General features: G+C 31.1%; 1 protein-coding gene and 1 non-coding gene across 2 annotated transcripts; both read left to right on the top strand.

The window, feature by feature from the left end:
• The first annotated feature begins 5,973 nt into the window (after positions 1-5,973).
• Positions 5,974-6,751, top strand: LOC141718529 (large ribosomal subunit protein eL39). Its single transcript, XM_074520912.1, has 3 exons — positions 5,974-6,119; positions 6,235-6,338; positions 6,502-6,751. The coding sequence occupies exons 1-3, from the start codon at positions 6,117-6,119 to the stop codon at positions 6,548-6,550; spliced, it is 156 nt and encodes a 51-aa protein (XP_074377013.1). The 5' UTR covers positions 5,974-6,116; the 3' UTR covers positions 6,551-6,751.
• A 608-nt stretch (positions 6,752-7,359) lies between these two features.
• On the top strand, positions 7,360-7,496 carry LOC141722803 (small nucleolar RNA snoR83). The gene has a single exon (XR_012575805.1). It is a non-coding gene; the product is annotated as a small nucleolar RNA snoR83 (small nucleolar RNA).
• Positions 7,497-16,728: the final 9,232 nt, after the last annotated feature.

The following is a 16,728-nucleotide window of genomic DNA, read 5'->3' as shown; positions in this document are numbered from 1 at the left end:
AAGGGTGAAGTGAGTAAAAAGAAGAGAAAGCATGCACCCCTAACTGTTATTAATGAGAGTGGTGAGGATCAAATACCTATTGAGTCTATCTTGATCAAGAAACCAAAGAAGGCAAAGAAATCCGAGTTGGCCATTCATTTGGCTACCTCTACATCCTCTCAAAATGATGTAGTTGAAAAAGAGGGAATGAAACAGACTCTAGAGATATCCTCTCAACAGGGTGTCTCTATTGAACAAAGCACTCTCCCTAGTGCACCTTGTAAAGAGTTTACACCACCACTTGAACACATTCAAGTGTATGAAAGAAGAAACAAGGATGACACACACTCTGAGAGCATATCTTTTGAAGCCCCCTAATCTATTCAGGGGAGCTGCCAACACTCACTTCTGAAATTACAAATCTTGTATCTAAAATTTATCCTACATACAATGAAACACTTGAATCTAATTCTCAAATGTTGCCAAAATTAAGTGACATGGTATAAGAAATTGTGCTCACCACCCATGAACCACATCTAGTTGGTGAGAGGCTATACTCTGGGATCAACCTTGATGACACCAACAAAAATACAGGGGTTTTATCAGTTTTAACTGAAAACCCCGTGGTTGTCACAAATGCACCTTCATGTGCAGATCAATCTTCACAGATTGATAGGTTTTAGGGTAGTACTTCTGAGGGGAGCTATCTAAATCCTCTCCAATTTAATTGGAGGTTCCTCATGTAGGGACAACTCCCCTCAAAACACTAGATGAGATTGCTCTGTCAATTGAAGCTAGGAGTCCAATTGCCCATGATCCAACCATAAGGGACACAGAAATTCCAGATGTTGATTGCTATTCTGATGACGGTATCACTCATTTTCTAAGGTTGAATTGTATTAGATTTAATTATTACCTTTTCACTGAATACCAATTCATTATTTCATATTTCTTAGAGAATCAAGATAATGTTCCGTGGGAATATGATACAAACAATACTGGAGGAAGTAAAGGTAAAAATTTAGAATTTAATACATAAACAATACCGGAGGAAGATAATGTTCCTCGTATTTAAGATTTAATATTGTGGAGTTGTACTCATAAGTTTCCTCATTTTGTAGTGGCCTCAGAATATGCATCGTTAGGGCCTCCAAATGTCAAGTGTTCTACATGTGAAGCTTGGATGTGGAAGGAAGAACGTGTTAACAAATACTGCACCAAAAGAATTCTCCATATGTTGTGGAAAGGGTGAAATTCAACTACCAAAGGAAAAACCTACTCCAAGCTACATCTGGAAGTTGTTGAATGATAAAAGAACAGAAGCATATTTTATGGATTGCATTCGTATGTATAACAGCTTATTTGCCTTCACTTCAATGGGGTAGGGTTGATCATTCTGTCAACTGTGGTGGTGGCCTTATGTCTACCGTTTAAATGACCAGAATCACCATCTTTTTGGTTCACTTATCCCGGATAAAGGGCAACCTCCAAAATTCTGTCAACTTTATATTTATGATATTGCCAATGAGACAAATAATCGCCTGAGATGGATTAATGTGCAAGATGGAAAAAAGTAGAAGCTGATATTATTCAAGGATTAACGAAGATGTTGGATGAAACCAATTAACTGGTGCATGAATTTAGGACTTAAAGAGATTATTTTAACCAAGATCAAGTCACTGAACTTGAAATTACTTTGAAGATATCACGTTTTGACAACGGTCGCGAGAATCACATTGTACCAGCTGATGATCTTGCTGGGATAATGGTTGGTGACCTTGATAAAAATTATGGTACCAGGGATATTTTTATTCATTCTCATGAAAATGGCTTGCAAAGAATATCTGACGTTCATAAAAAATTAATGACATTACGGTACCCACTTTTGTTCCCGCATGGCGATGATGGATTTCATGTCCACCTAAAGTACGGTCATCTAGGCAAGAAGAAATCGAGAAATAGACAACTCATATCAATGAAAGAGTATTATTCATATAAGTTTCAAGTCCATCTAAATGAAGGTATATACTTTCACTTTAAGATTCTTGTATTAGTAATTTAAATGTATGTCAGATTGTTATTGTGAACCAAATATTTATGCAATCTATTCTCCACTTTACAATATATGAATGATTGTTACTGTAACCCAATATTTTTTTATGAACAGGTATGACTCCCCGTCAAGGTGGATGGTTGTACCAACAATATATTGTAGATGCATTCTCCACAATTGAACAAGTATAAATATATATAACTACTAAATGAATAAGTTTATTGAATTATTATTATTATGATTCCATTAATAAGAATTATTTTTCTAGGTTGGAGATGGTGATAAATTCCCTCCCATTCTCACTGAATTTTAAAAGAAGATATATAACATCACAATATGTTTAACCAAAGAAAATGTGAAAGAAGGATCACATGTGTATAGTGCATCAAGAATCTTGGGACCTCAAGAGATGTCAGCGACCAATTCCCCCACTATTCAGGGGTTTTCACTCCGATTCAATAATTGATGAGCAAGATACAATCATAAAGTTCTGTGAATAATCAATTGAAGGGGTACTAACATATCTGTGTAATTTTTTAAGACACAATATCTCAGATAAATACTTAATTTACTTATAATACTATATTCTCCAGCCTTTCGGAACATCTTTTCATCTGGATAACATATCACATATGAGGAATGAAAGTGAGGCAATGGGGTCATAAAAGATCAGACATTGCAAATTCAATTATATTAACTCTGTGATTTTATGTGTTGTACTTGCAGACACTATGCTTATTTTCCTTGTGTTTATGTAATTCTCTAATGTCACTTTCGATAATTCTAAATTAACTATCCCTCCAAAAAAAAATGGAAAGTTATCCCAAATAAAATATAACATAAATAATTAACCATCACACAAAACACAAATACTTTGACAAATTATATCAGTCAAGTAGTTAAATGACATCCTTAATGATTACTTTCAAACGTCACTTAATTAACTAAACAAATAAAAACTACCAGGAATATTAGTTCCAAGAAATAACATAAAGACAAGGAAAGTCATACTCCTTTAATTGATCACGATAACTACCCGCAATATTTTCACACGAAAACGCGTATAGGATGCATCAATCCAAGTGAAGCAACAACGGTCACCAACTTTCAGCTGCAGGTCATCACAGAACTTCATCCAACCGCCCAGAATTGCAGTCCGATTGCCCTGCTTACGCTTTCAGATCTTTAACTCCCAGCAACAATCAGCTTTAAAAACTTTAATCTTCTCTTTCTTCCTCCACAAGATCATAAGATTATTATAATTAACTGAAATGTCCTGCATTATAAAATAAATTCAACTGTTTAAAAAATAACTAAAAAATTGGATGAATGAGATTGCTTAACAAAATTAAAGGAATGTACCACTCCATAAAAATACTCTAACATGTGGAAATTCTGCATTTTAATTGCAAATTTTGAGGGATAATAAAGAGAAAATGATAACTGCCCTGCTTCATAATTTCACACATTTAGCAATAATCCGTCTCAGAGATAAAACAAATAATTTAATATTAAACATATGTATTAACTTACTTGCTGCAAGAACAGAAGGAGGATCAAGAACTATCTCAACATTTGTACTATCATAAAAACTTAACCTAAAAGTCCTTCCAACATCATAGGTGAAAAGCAGCATGTCAAATGACCTAAAATTTAATCCTAAACCACCGCATATATTATTGAAACCCATGAGATTATATTTCAAATTATCATAATAACCAAGGTATTCCACCTCATTGCTAACACATATGTCACAAAACCCGACATTCGTCTGCCAAACCTTTCGATAAAAGGGGCAGGAGATCTGTACAAAAAATAATATACATGTCACATAAGATGCCAAAATAACGAAACGATGACAACATTTTCATATGAAACTAATCACTTCATCAACGATTTCTTCAGCAATTAAAACATACTTCAAACATTTCCATCCTCCTTTATAACTCCTCACTAAGACAAACAATAATAGATTTCAAAGGCACAAATAATTTAAACAAATACCTATTCTCAGTAACCGTATATATTTAAATATTTAATATACAGTTTCATCTCACCGATTGATGGACTCCGATTTTGAGATGCATACACAATGCTTGAATATCGAATCTCAACACCGTCACAACTAATAATGAAAACCTTAAATTTTATATTAGACACGTACTCGAAAACAAGCACTTCACATCCGTTCAAGCGATGATCAACAAACAAATCAATAATGCCACCAAGTTTACAATTAGACTGATCAAATGTGACATACAATTTGTACCCATTCCTAATTTTAAGCATCCAGTTTTGTGGAATACGATCTCCATGCGTAATCACGAAACGAGTGGGAACTACCTGTATTTCAAATTTAACCAAATAATCGATTTAATCCACTATTAAAATCAATTTAAACACACGATATTAGGTACGACAAGTTAAAAACTTACTAATTCATTCGATAAGCAATCATCTGTTCCAAGGTACTTCACAAAAATGGGCACATCACCAGAAAAATCTATTAAAGAGTTATTCTGAAAGAGAACACTTTTATGATTTAGGGATTTCAGGCTTAATTTGGTAATAGTGGAACTTTGACTTTTGAGAGTTAAACTCTCCCTCCTACAAATTAAGTACTCCACCAAATCGGTGAAATGACACTGACTACCAAGTATTATGTCTATATATATATATATCTATAAAAATACAGTTACAAAAGCAAACAAAATTAATGCTTTCAATGCATTAAAAAATTATTTTACGTTTCTTATTATTGGAACAAAATTATTTGGTATTCCAAAATAGGCCCCCTTCACATTAATGATCTTCACAACCGTTATGACAATAATTAACAAAAGCTAAATATATTTAAATAAAATAAATAATAAAAAAAAATTCATTACGAATAATATGATACAAGACCCGCGCCGTGGGCACACCGCACACAGACTAGTTTATTATAACAGTTGTTGCACTTTGACAATCATCATCTATTTTATACTATATATCAGTATTCCAGAAATCGGCGTATTAGCCGATAAATCGGCCGAAATATCGGCTAGAATCAAGTTGCCGACATAATTCTCCAAAATCGCTTCATTATACGTATAGTTGAAGTCGGTCAAAATTCGGGTTAAGAATCGGGAAAATCGGGTCAACTTTTATACATACAAGGAATCTCATAAACACAACATTACACAAGTTCTTTCAGCTTAATAATTTAGGGTGTGATTTAATGAGAAATTAAAAAGAGAAAGAGAAGAAGATTAAAACTTTAGACAGTGAAACATAACTTTCGATTGAAAATATGACGACAAAGACAAAGGAGTAATGAAGGGAAGGGATGGAAAGGCACGAGGGAGAAGAGAGATGACGTGATATAAAGAGTCTAAAACTCATGTTTTTTTAATTGGAAAGAGTGAAAGACACATATAACAAGGTTGTACTGTACTACTATTACTGGTGTACAACTGAGAAGTACAACTGAGAAGTACAACAGAGGTAGTACAATTATTTTAACAACCTAGTAAAAAAAATCACATGGACCATTAGCTTCTTGTCCATATCCCTATAAGGCCCAATTGAGTTTAGTATTAAAATATGTGACCCAACATATATTTAATACATATATATATATATTTGAAAATTTTATTAAAATATATCCGATTTCATATTCCGAAAAATCCCGATTTCTGATAAATCATAAATCGATAGCTGAACCGATTTAGTCCGATTTCCGATTTCTAAAACAGTGCTATATATATATTAGAGATTTTATAATAACCGATTTAGTCTGATTTCCGATTTCTGAAACACTGCTATATATATATATATATATATATATATATATTAAAGATTTTATAATAATAACGAATAAAATGAAAAGGAAAGAAAAGAAAAGAGTGAAAAGGGAATTAGAAAGTGGGCGAGCGATCCAGATAGATGAAATGGATCAAAGCCAACCAGCCCAAATACAGAGTACTCATGGGCCGCCAATGTACATTTAGAGTGAGGTTCTTTTAAAGTTAAAGGCTAGGGTTTCACAGTTCCTCCATTTGTGTTTTTGCAGCGGAGCCGCGTTTTCTCTCCACAACGCAAGATGGTGCGCCTCGCCATCTCTCTCTCCCTTGCTCGCCATCTCTCTCTCTCTCGCCATCTCTCTCTCTCTCTCGATTTGTGTTAACTAACAGACTGATTATGTATTTGATTTGACACAGCCGTCACACAAGACATTCATCATCAAGAAGAAGCTGGCGAAGAAGATGAGGCAGAACCGTCCCATTCCTCACTGGATCCGTATGCGTACTGACAACACCATCAGGTTATACACACACATATATATCTCTCATTAAAATTGCTATAATTATATTGAATTTTAATCGTTTCATTTTATTTATATTTTAGTATATATGTATATATTTATATATGTTATTGTAATTTAATTGTTGTATGTGATTTGTTTATTTATGATGTTCGGTGTACAGGTACAATGCTAAGCGCAGACACTGGCGCAGAACCAAGCTAGGGTTTTAGAGAGGATGCTGCTGCTTTAAGGAGTATTTGCATCTGCTCGCTGGTGTATTATTATTTTACTTGCACTTATGTTTAATTTTGAGATTGTAGTAGCGAATTGACTCGGTATTTGTTACTTTTTGTTTGTTATAACTAGGGTTTTATTATCCTTGTTGTAAACAATTGTGATGATTGATATGCAGTGTCTTAGACTTAATTTTATGTTTCCATGATAAATGACTGTCAAATTTACCTTAATTTGCTTTGCTCTGTCTCGTTGTCTCATTATTAATGTACTTTTAAGTTCAGAGTAGTGTTTAAGCTCTTTCACACATTCCAAATTTCATCAATACTTAATTGACTCCTGTGGTTGTTGTAATGTCTAACATTGTTAAGCAAAGCCTAGGTAATATATAGTGTGAAGTTTAGACTCCTTGAAAGAGATGCACTAAAAGGATTCTTGTGTTTGTTTTTTTAATTAATGATCTGCTCTTTCATTTGAAGTTTGTAATGTTTTCTTGACACTCAAGTTCAATCTGTTGTATTGATTGAGTTTTTAGTACATGTGGTAAACATCTTTGGAGCTTTGATGTAAAGTGATTTAGAATCTGTTTGCCGAGTAATAATATATTGTCTTTTCAAAGTTTTAGAAGTGTTAAATTGCAAATTCATTCACCAGTGTTGATCAGTGACACTAGTGACACTATGTTTTGATTACAGTTTGATATAAGTAGGTGATTTATATTACATTTTTTTCCTAGTGAAAATATATCACAGCCTCTGCATGCCAGAGTTGATATAAGCATAATTCAGTAAGAGTGCCTCCATTAATCCCAGATAAGCTTAAAACTGGTGCTTAATCTGATTCATAGGAGGCCAATATGAATTCTTATGGAAGTTTCGCTGATAACTCCTTCCTTATCTTTTATTCCCTAGAAGGTGTTTACTAGTAGCTCTCCATACATGTCATCTGTAATCTATATATAATCTATTTATAAAACTTAGCAAAAGAAGTTTCTTCATACATTTCATTGGTAATCTATATATGTAATCTTTTTATAGAACTTAGAATTAGCAAAAGAAAGCTCTTCATACTAGTATTCAGATGTTGTGTTCACTTCAAAAATGTTTTTTGGTTAGTGGCTTTCTTCTACACCCTAATTTTTCTTTTATGATGTTCTGCACTGTACCAACTACGAAGGGGGTTTGCTGGGGAAGAAAGTTACTTGGACATTTGTCTATTCATTTGGATGTAAAAGTTGCATTCTTTTGCTATTTGATATTCACCACCATAATCTTTTCTAGATCTCATATTAATTATACAGATATATATATGGCTTGCTTCTGTATTCTGTCCTTTTTTTCATTATTTTGAGACTGTAAATAGTTTTTAAGTAATTTTTGCAATTGATTTTGGTTCAAGGTTGGGTAAGCCTAGACAAAGAGGCCAAGTTATTCACTTGCATGTAGTTGAGCCAGTTCTGTGGGTAGTTTATTTCCAACATAGTTTCTAATAAGAGATTTATTTAGCTGGTCTCATGTTTTTTGAACATACTTACATAGTGGAAGGGGGAAAATAAGTATTTGTAAGAGCTAGGGATATTTTAATGTGGACTTGAACCTGACGAATTATATGTGCCTTTTGGGCTATATGGGCCTCTTGTGCCTTATCGTATTGTAGAAGGATCTTTAGCACAATTAGTGAATATATATAGCAAATAGACCTTGGGTGCGCTTTAATTGCGGACACTGTTGAGATTCAAATAATGTATTTTGATATTAATTCGCAAAATGAACATATATACATTTCACTGAAGTTAATAAATTTTTTAATAAATTTTAGTGTATTTAATCTGAAGCTATTAGTAGACTGGACTCGTTTAAATCATTGAATTACAATTTCCTGTGATGCAAATTATTACTTTACACTGTCGATTTCATCTAGTGAATTAGGTAGAAGCACTTGGCTTAGATTAAGCTCGAAATATTATCACATATTCATCTAAGGAAATAGGTGGTCAACCTACGGCATAGTGCTATCATACATTGTATTAGTGCAACTCCAATGAATCATCTCCCTTGCCTATAATATGTATATATGAGGACAGTTTTAGGGGTTTTACTTCAAAATTTCTCCAACCATTACTCCCTTGCCTAAAATTTTTAGGTGAGAGGAAATGAAACCCCTTGTTTAGAGGGGCGAGAAAAGCAAGCCCCTAAAATATCACATTGTCGCTAATTTCCTATAATACAACTTATATTTACTCCAATCCTCACAATTTTTACATATATTACTTAAAAAATATTCAATATATATTATTTTTTAAATTATAAGGGATTGATATTGATATTGGTAATCTCATTGAAGTAAAATAACTTTTTGATCCCGTATATTTTAGGTAATCTATTATAATTTTTATATTTTAGGGGTTCAAAATAGGGAACCCCGTTAGAATTGCTCCCCATAAGAGTTGCTCTTAGTATTTGTAATGTAATATTCCAAGAAATGAAGCAACTACTGTACTCCAATTTACCAGCAGGTCTAGCTCCATGTTTTCATGAATGTGTTCATAATCCAATAGTTAAAATGTACATAACGGGAATTATACCATCCATTTGTTTCTAAATTTTTAATAACTAATTCAGTATCACACACTAAATGCTTACATTATCTGCAATACAGAAAAATACCCTGCTTCTGCTTCAGTTAACATTTCAGCGAGCTATAATTTAGAGCAACTCAGGTGCATAGTTATAGTTGGTCTTGAAGGTATAGCTATAATATATGACCAAAGCAAAAAAATTCTACTCCAATACTTGGTTATATTTGGTTTTATAAATGCATAAATGAAAATTCTACTCCAATGTATAATTATACTTGGTCTTATAAATGTATAAATAGATAGTTAGTTTAAATATTAAGACTAAAGATATTTATAGCTGTTTTTGCCGCATCATGAAATAAGTGAATTGTATGTTGGTTTGTTTTAAATGGAATTCAAGAGAGAGACAAAATTTTATTAAATTTAGAAATATTTGGTTATAAAATAAAATTAACATTGGTGTTAATTTTTTTTTCAATATCAAAATACATTTTTGGTCACAAATCATAGAAATAATTATAGTCATTTTAATTTTAGTATTGGACTTGTTATTACATAATACATCCCCAGTGTCGTAATTCGAAATTTCTATGGTAAAAAATCTCTAGTTTTTATTTATTAATAATGTTTTAAATGAAGTATAGGCTATTGTTGATGAATAAGATAGGGGCTAGACCCTAGGTAAATAAACTTGTACTGCACTTGGAAAAAATGAAGTTGACATATTTAGTTGTATAAAGTGAAAGTCAGTCAGCGCTATCATATTTTCACATGTGCATGTCAACGTCGGAATTCCGGTTAACGTTAAACAAGTAGGTTGAGGTGCCGTTCTAAGAAATTTCATTTTCGATGAGCAAGAGTGATAATGAGAGTTTATTTCAAAACATATTAGACTCTCTTTTTTTAATCTTGTTTATCATTTTATAGTCTTATGTTTTAAACGGCTTCTTATTGTTAGTGGGCTCTCAACAAAGAACCATATCAAAATCCCTAATTTCTTGTGAGTTGCCGTTGTAATATTCTGGGATCTTTATTATCATCATATATTTAATATTTATACGTAAGTTGTGTTATTTATTTCAAATGTGTTCTCAGAATTTGTTCTTAATAATTTTGTTTTAATTTGTAGACGTTTATGCATGTATAGGTCACATTTCATGATGACAAAAGTTATGAAGTATATACATGGCAAATATAATCAAAAACTACCAATTTATACGGACAAAAGATACGACCCGACCCGGTTGCAATGTTCAAATTTAGCTTAACTGACAATGATCAATATTCAAGTACTTGTACAGAGCACACATTTAATAATTACTTGTACGAAGAAAGAAATTCAGGTCAAGTAGAACCTAATTTCTAACGGCAAAAATGAATTAATTGTGCAATATTGGAAGCAGTACATTAAAGTGATGATATTGAATTTATTCAACTTGTCGAGCGTGCTGCCTTGCAAGACACCTAAGAATCAATGGAGATTAAAGCAAATCGTACGTACACCCTCAATAGTCTTCTTTGCGCTACCAAACACAGTGATGTTTGGTGGCTTATCGCGCAATTGATAGGCTTGCATAGGGTCCGGAGATTTATTAGTTAAGAATTTGTCCCCATAAATTTGAGCTGCGTAATTTTTTGAATCAAATTTTGATATTAATATATATTATATACGGGAACAAATTTCTGGGGGTTATTATTACCAATTTCTGGGGGTTATTATTATGGATCGTTTGTATATCTACACAACCCTAAAGAGGGAAGGCGAGGGAAGGTGCATGCATTTTCGTATTAATTAATATGGTTATTTTTTGCATGTAGTAAGCAATAGACAAAATCAAATTCATTATTTTAAATGAAATCATCTCTATAACCTCATACTAATTATACATCATAATCTCAGAAAACATTATTTTATAATGCTATCATACACAATCAGATTTAAATCAGAATATTTTACCTCTTACAATAGCTTTCTGGTCACCGGAAGTCTCAACTCACCCTTGCCCTATTATCCATAACGCTCTCCAGGCTCCTTTGGATATTCTTTGGCTGGATGCAGGAGTCCTCACACGGTCTCTTCCATATCGCTATTCTTCAAGATATTATTTTTCTGAACCAATTCTGATTGTATATAATACTTATAAAATAATCTGTTTCTATTATTATGATATATTCCTAGTAGAGTTTATAGAGAGTGAAGAAGCTTAGCCAGACATATTCAGAGAGAAAGAGAGAATTGAACTTCAGAAATTTTCAGATATCTTTTCCATTTCATGTCTGGACTTATTTATAGTAGTCTTTCTATATGGTTACAGATTACCGGAATAACCGGTTTCTTTTACATAATTACTAATAATTCAGGAATCTTTTCTTTTCTTTGTCTGCCATTTCTTCTTTTGTCGTCTCTTCATATTTTCTTCATCTTTATCTTTTGTGTCTGTCATGATATCTTGCAGGATCTGTCATCTTTTTCCAGGGAATCTGCTTTTTCTTTTCTTCTTTCTTCATCTTTGTCTGCCATGATATTTTTGGAATCTCCTGGTAATATAACTTTTTGGTTTTCACCATTCAATTTGCAGTGTTCTGGTGTATTACACCATTTTTGTATTATGCAAAGGGATCAGAATTCATCCCTTTGTTATCATCTTTTAGACTGATAATAGGTCTCTTTCGAGGACCTGTTATTCTTTGATAATATTCAGTAGTATGTTTTGCATGATTATATTTCAGGTTTTCTATTTTATCAAGCATTATCTCTAATGCCATAGTTCCTGAATTTTGTGTAATATTATCATAATATAAGGTTATTATACTTTCGGTGAAACCTCCACCATGGCTTTCAGAAATAATTATAGCTTTCCGAGCTCGTAGTATATCTTGTATTTTGGACCTGAGGGTAGCTAGTCCAATGGCTCGTTTTTCACATAACCATTCCTGGAATTTGTTAATATCACAGGGATTTGGCAATTTCAAGCTTTTGGTTTCTCCCACAATATCTGCCATATTCCTTCCCAATTTAAATAGTTGACATATTATTATGGGTTTTCCAACTAGATCGGTTGATGCATCAAAAACTTGTATTCCATATGAGCCTGCTCCCATTTCCCGTATCATAGCTTCCACGGATTTGACAATTATACTTGGTAGCTTTGATATACAATACATGGTTTCATTTGTTAAGATCTTGTCAACAAAACCATGTATAAACAGGTTATAGACTATGTCAGGTTTTGCATTTTCACAACAAATATATCTGGGATATTTTGTAGATTTTGTCAGTCTGCAAACATCAGGGTTAGATTTATAATCATAATATTTCATCATTTGCTCATATGTTTTCACTATCTCAGGTGAGTGTTTCAGCCTATCACTCATTGATAAATTTGACAGAGTAGTTGATATGTTGGTTGAAGGTGATGGCATGGTTACAAGCTTTGATGAAAATGTTATAGGTTTTATTGTAGGGATTGCAACTGAAGCTTGTAGAGTTGTTTTGTCTTTTATAGCTTCCATAATTTGTTTCAGAAAATGTTGGTTCTCCTGAATCAGGGTTTCTATCTCCTTTTGGAGTTTGGTGATTTTATCATTATTGGTTGAGATATGAGAAGTGACATCAGTGATATATTTCTCAAAATTTTCCATATCCTGCTAAGAGCAACAAACAATTAAATTTTCCCTTTACAAAAACAAAATGCATGACATTCAATGGTATTTAATTTTCTAATAATTGATATTAATAATTCATCAATATACCTTCTATTAGGAGTGAAATAATAACCAATGTGTTTTTCTATTTCTAGAAATCCTTTGTATGCTTCTTCTAGTTTTTCTGTATTATTTTCATCTAATCCTTCAAGAGCAAAATTTTTTATAAATTCTACAGCTTCTGAAGTAGTAGTCCATATTATTAAAGATCCCGATATGATTTTCCATGGTTGAGCTTGTCTTCTTGTATATTCTATTTTCATTGTTTATTTTCTCTACTAAGATAGTCAGCTAACACATTTTTTGTTCCTGATATATTTTTTATTACAAAATCATAACAACAGAAAAAAGATTGCCATTTTCTTCTTTTATTTAATTCTGGTAATAATTCTATTTTATTAGTAATAAAGGCTTTTACTTGAGTATTATCTGTTCTTACTACAAATTTAACAGGTAATAAATGATAATGAAACTTTTTAATCCCATATTTTACAGCTAATAGTTCTTTTTCATTTATGTGGTAGTTTGATTCATTAGGTTTCCAAGTTCCTCCTGCATATCCACATATATGTGTATTTTCTTTATCTATGTCATCCTTCTCATATGCTATTAGGACTGCTCCCCATCCTATATCACTAGCATCAGTATATAATTCTAAATGATCTGTTTCTATGGGTATTCTATGTTTTGGTAAATCTTTCACCTTTTCCTTAAGAATTTTTATACAATTTTCATGTTCTTTTGTCCATCCAAAAGGTTTATTTTTTGTTAGTTCCTGTAATGGTTTTCTTAATTTAGGTAAGTCTTTAATATGATCTGAGGCATAATTTATTATTCCTAAAAATTGTTGTACCTCTTTTTTATTTTCTAATTTGTCCTTAAAATTTACAATCTTTGTTACTATATGGTCTTGTAATTGTATACCTTCTTTATCTATTTTGTATCCTAAATATTCTATCTTATTCTTAAATATTTCAGATTTCTTTTCAGACAGTAATATTCCATGCTGGTCTATTGTTTTTATAAATTGCTCTAAATGTTTTATATGTTCTTCTAGAGTTTCACTATATATTAATATATCGTCTACATATACTATACATAAATCTTTTAATTTCCTAAAGATTTGGTCCATTCTTCGTTGAAATATTTGTGGCGCATTTTTTAATCCAAAGGGTAATACTATCCATTCATAATGTCCTTGCGGAGCACTAAAGGCTGTTAAAGGTCTTGATTCTTTGGTTAATTTTATTTGCCAAAATCCACTTTTACAATCAAATTTACTAAACCATTTCTTATTTCCTAGTCTATTTATAAGATTTCTTTTGTATGGTAAGAAATATCCATCAAATATAGTTTTCTTATTTAATTCTCTATAGTCTATTACCATACGGGCTTTTCCCCTTTTCTGTTCATTATGTTTTATTACAAGGAAAGCCGGGCTACTATGTGGACTTTTACTTTCTTGTATTAATTTTAGTTTTAATAATTCATTGATTTGATTATCAAATTCTTTTTGGTCTGAAGGGCTATACCTTATAGGTTTAGATCTTATTATATCATTAGGGTTTAATAATTTTATTTCAGCATATATCTTTTCCTTATCCCATAACCTCATAGGATTTTCTCCGAAGTTGGATTTTAATAAATTATTATATTTTTTAGTTAATTCTTGTAGATTATTATTTCTTTCTATTTTTAGATTGTTTATTCTTATAGTATTTATAGTACTTATTGGCATAATTCTTTTTAATACTATCCACTTATTACACGGAGTTTGTAATGATAGGGTATTTGAAGTTACTATATGTGTTTTAAAATAATCTAAAAAGTTATTTCCTAATAATATAGATTGCTTCATCTTATTCTGATATACAATAGGTAAACTGAATAATGTTTTATTTAGCTTTATTCTCATGTTTTTTGCTATTACATCTAATTCCTTCTTTTGTTCATTAAATCCTGATACCCTAGTTCTATGTGCATTAGATTTTTCCCATCTATATGAAGCTAAAACTTCCTTTTTTACTAGACATAGATCTGCTCCACTATCTATAAATATTTTTTGTTTTAGGAATTTATATTTTTTATATTCTACATCTGCTTCTATGTATATTGCTACCATTCCTCCCAATTGCTTTCACTAGATGATTCATAATTTATAAAGTTTATTTCATTATCAGTTTCACTAATATAAAACTCTTCATATTCATACCATCTATTGTCATCTTCTTTAATTTGTTCTATATCCATTATGAATTGTGATGTATTTATATATTTTACTTTCTTTTCTTTCAGTTTAGGACATTTATTAGCATAATGTCCTTTTTCATTACAATTCCAACATTTACATTCACTTATATCTTTCTTTTTAAAAGGTTTTCTTCTAAACTTTCTCTTATTTTTGTATCTTCTCCTATTTTCTGGTGTATTTCTAAATTTCCTAAATCTTTTTCTCTTATATCTGTTGTATTTATAAGGATAATTATTTCTATTTTGTTTGCTTCTGTACTTATCATATGATTTTTTCTTATTATACCTCTTCTTATAGTTCCTATAGGGTTTTTTATCTTCACATCCAAATACTAATCTTCTTTCAGTGAATCCACATATTTCTCTTAATCCTAGTTTTTTATCCTTTTTAACCTTCTGTTGTACCCTATATTCTTCACATTTTCTCATTAGATATCCTCTTAGTACTCTTATTCTTTCACCCAGAGTGTTCTCACGAGGTTCTAACTTATTATATTCCTTAGTTATCTCAGTATTATAAGGTTCTGGTAAATGATCATAATATAATTGTTGATATATATGTCCTTCTTCGGGTAAGAATCTAGCTTCATAAAAGAATTTAGTAAAACTTATAGTATATTCTGGTAACTTGTTAATTTTACAGCATTTCATGTTATTTAGATTCATTATTATTTCTATTTTTCTTTCTATTAAAACTTGGTCTCTAGCTACTATCCAAGGTTCTCCTAAGAATTCTCTTTTTAATATCATATCAAATATTTGTAACATTGATTTCCAATCCGTTGCATACCTTAGTACTTCAGTTTTTAACTGATATTCTATGGATTCTATCCAATATGCTACCTTTCCAATTAACGTTTTTGAGATCAAGTTATAAGTATATTCTAACTCATCTGTATGAGTAGAATTCATTAATGCTATATACATTCCTAAATTCCAATCAGTAATTCTCCTGCTAATTTCTTGTTCTTCATATACATTATCTAAGTCTAAAAAGTATCCATTCAAGTTTACGCCTTGTGACATTGATCCTATAAATTCTTTAAATTCATTATGTTGTCCTATTGGTATGTGTTTTGGTATCGTGTTCCTATATCTTGTTATAACTTCCATATTATGGTCGGTTACTTCTTCTTCTGGGTAGTTATCCATTTCCTCATTTTTTATTCCTTCAGTTTCTATATCAGTATAATTATCTTTATCTTCTTGGTCACTATTCGATTCTTGTTTTATTACTGCATTTACATTTTTCATTCTTTCTAAAGCTTCTATTATATTTTTATTTTCTATTTCCATTTCAGAATTTTCCTCATAACTACTGTTATATTCTTCTATTATATTCACCGTTTTTCCTAAATTATCTTGTTCCAATTCACTAGTACTTGTATTATTATTTGTAGATACAGTACTAGAAACTTCACTTGTATCTTCTTTTTTTCCTTTTAACTTATTTAATTGCCTTTTCAATATTTCTATTTCTTTTTTATTTTCTTCTGTTTTTTCATTTAATTCCTTTTTTGTTTGTCTTAAATCTCTTTTTACATCTTTTAGTTCCTTTTTAGTTTCTTTATATTTATTTTTATATTTTTTATATTTTTCTAACCATTCTTCATTAGTATTTAATCGTAATTTTTTATTCTC

Source organism: Apium graveolens, chromosome 4 (assembly GCF_009905375.1).
Source record: "Apium graveolens cultivar Ventura chromosome 4, ASM990537v1, whole genome shotgun sequence".
Taxonomy (NCBI): domain Eukaryota; kingdom Viridiplantae; phylum Streptophyta; class Magnoliopsida; order Apiales; family Apiaceae; genus Apium; species Apium graveolens.
This window is presented reverse-complemented; position numbering and strand designations above follow the sequence as displayed.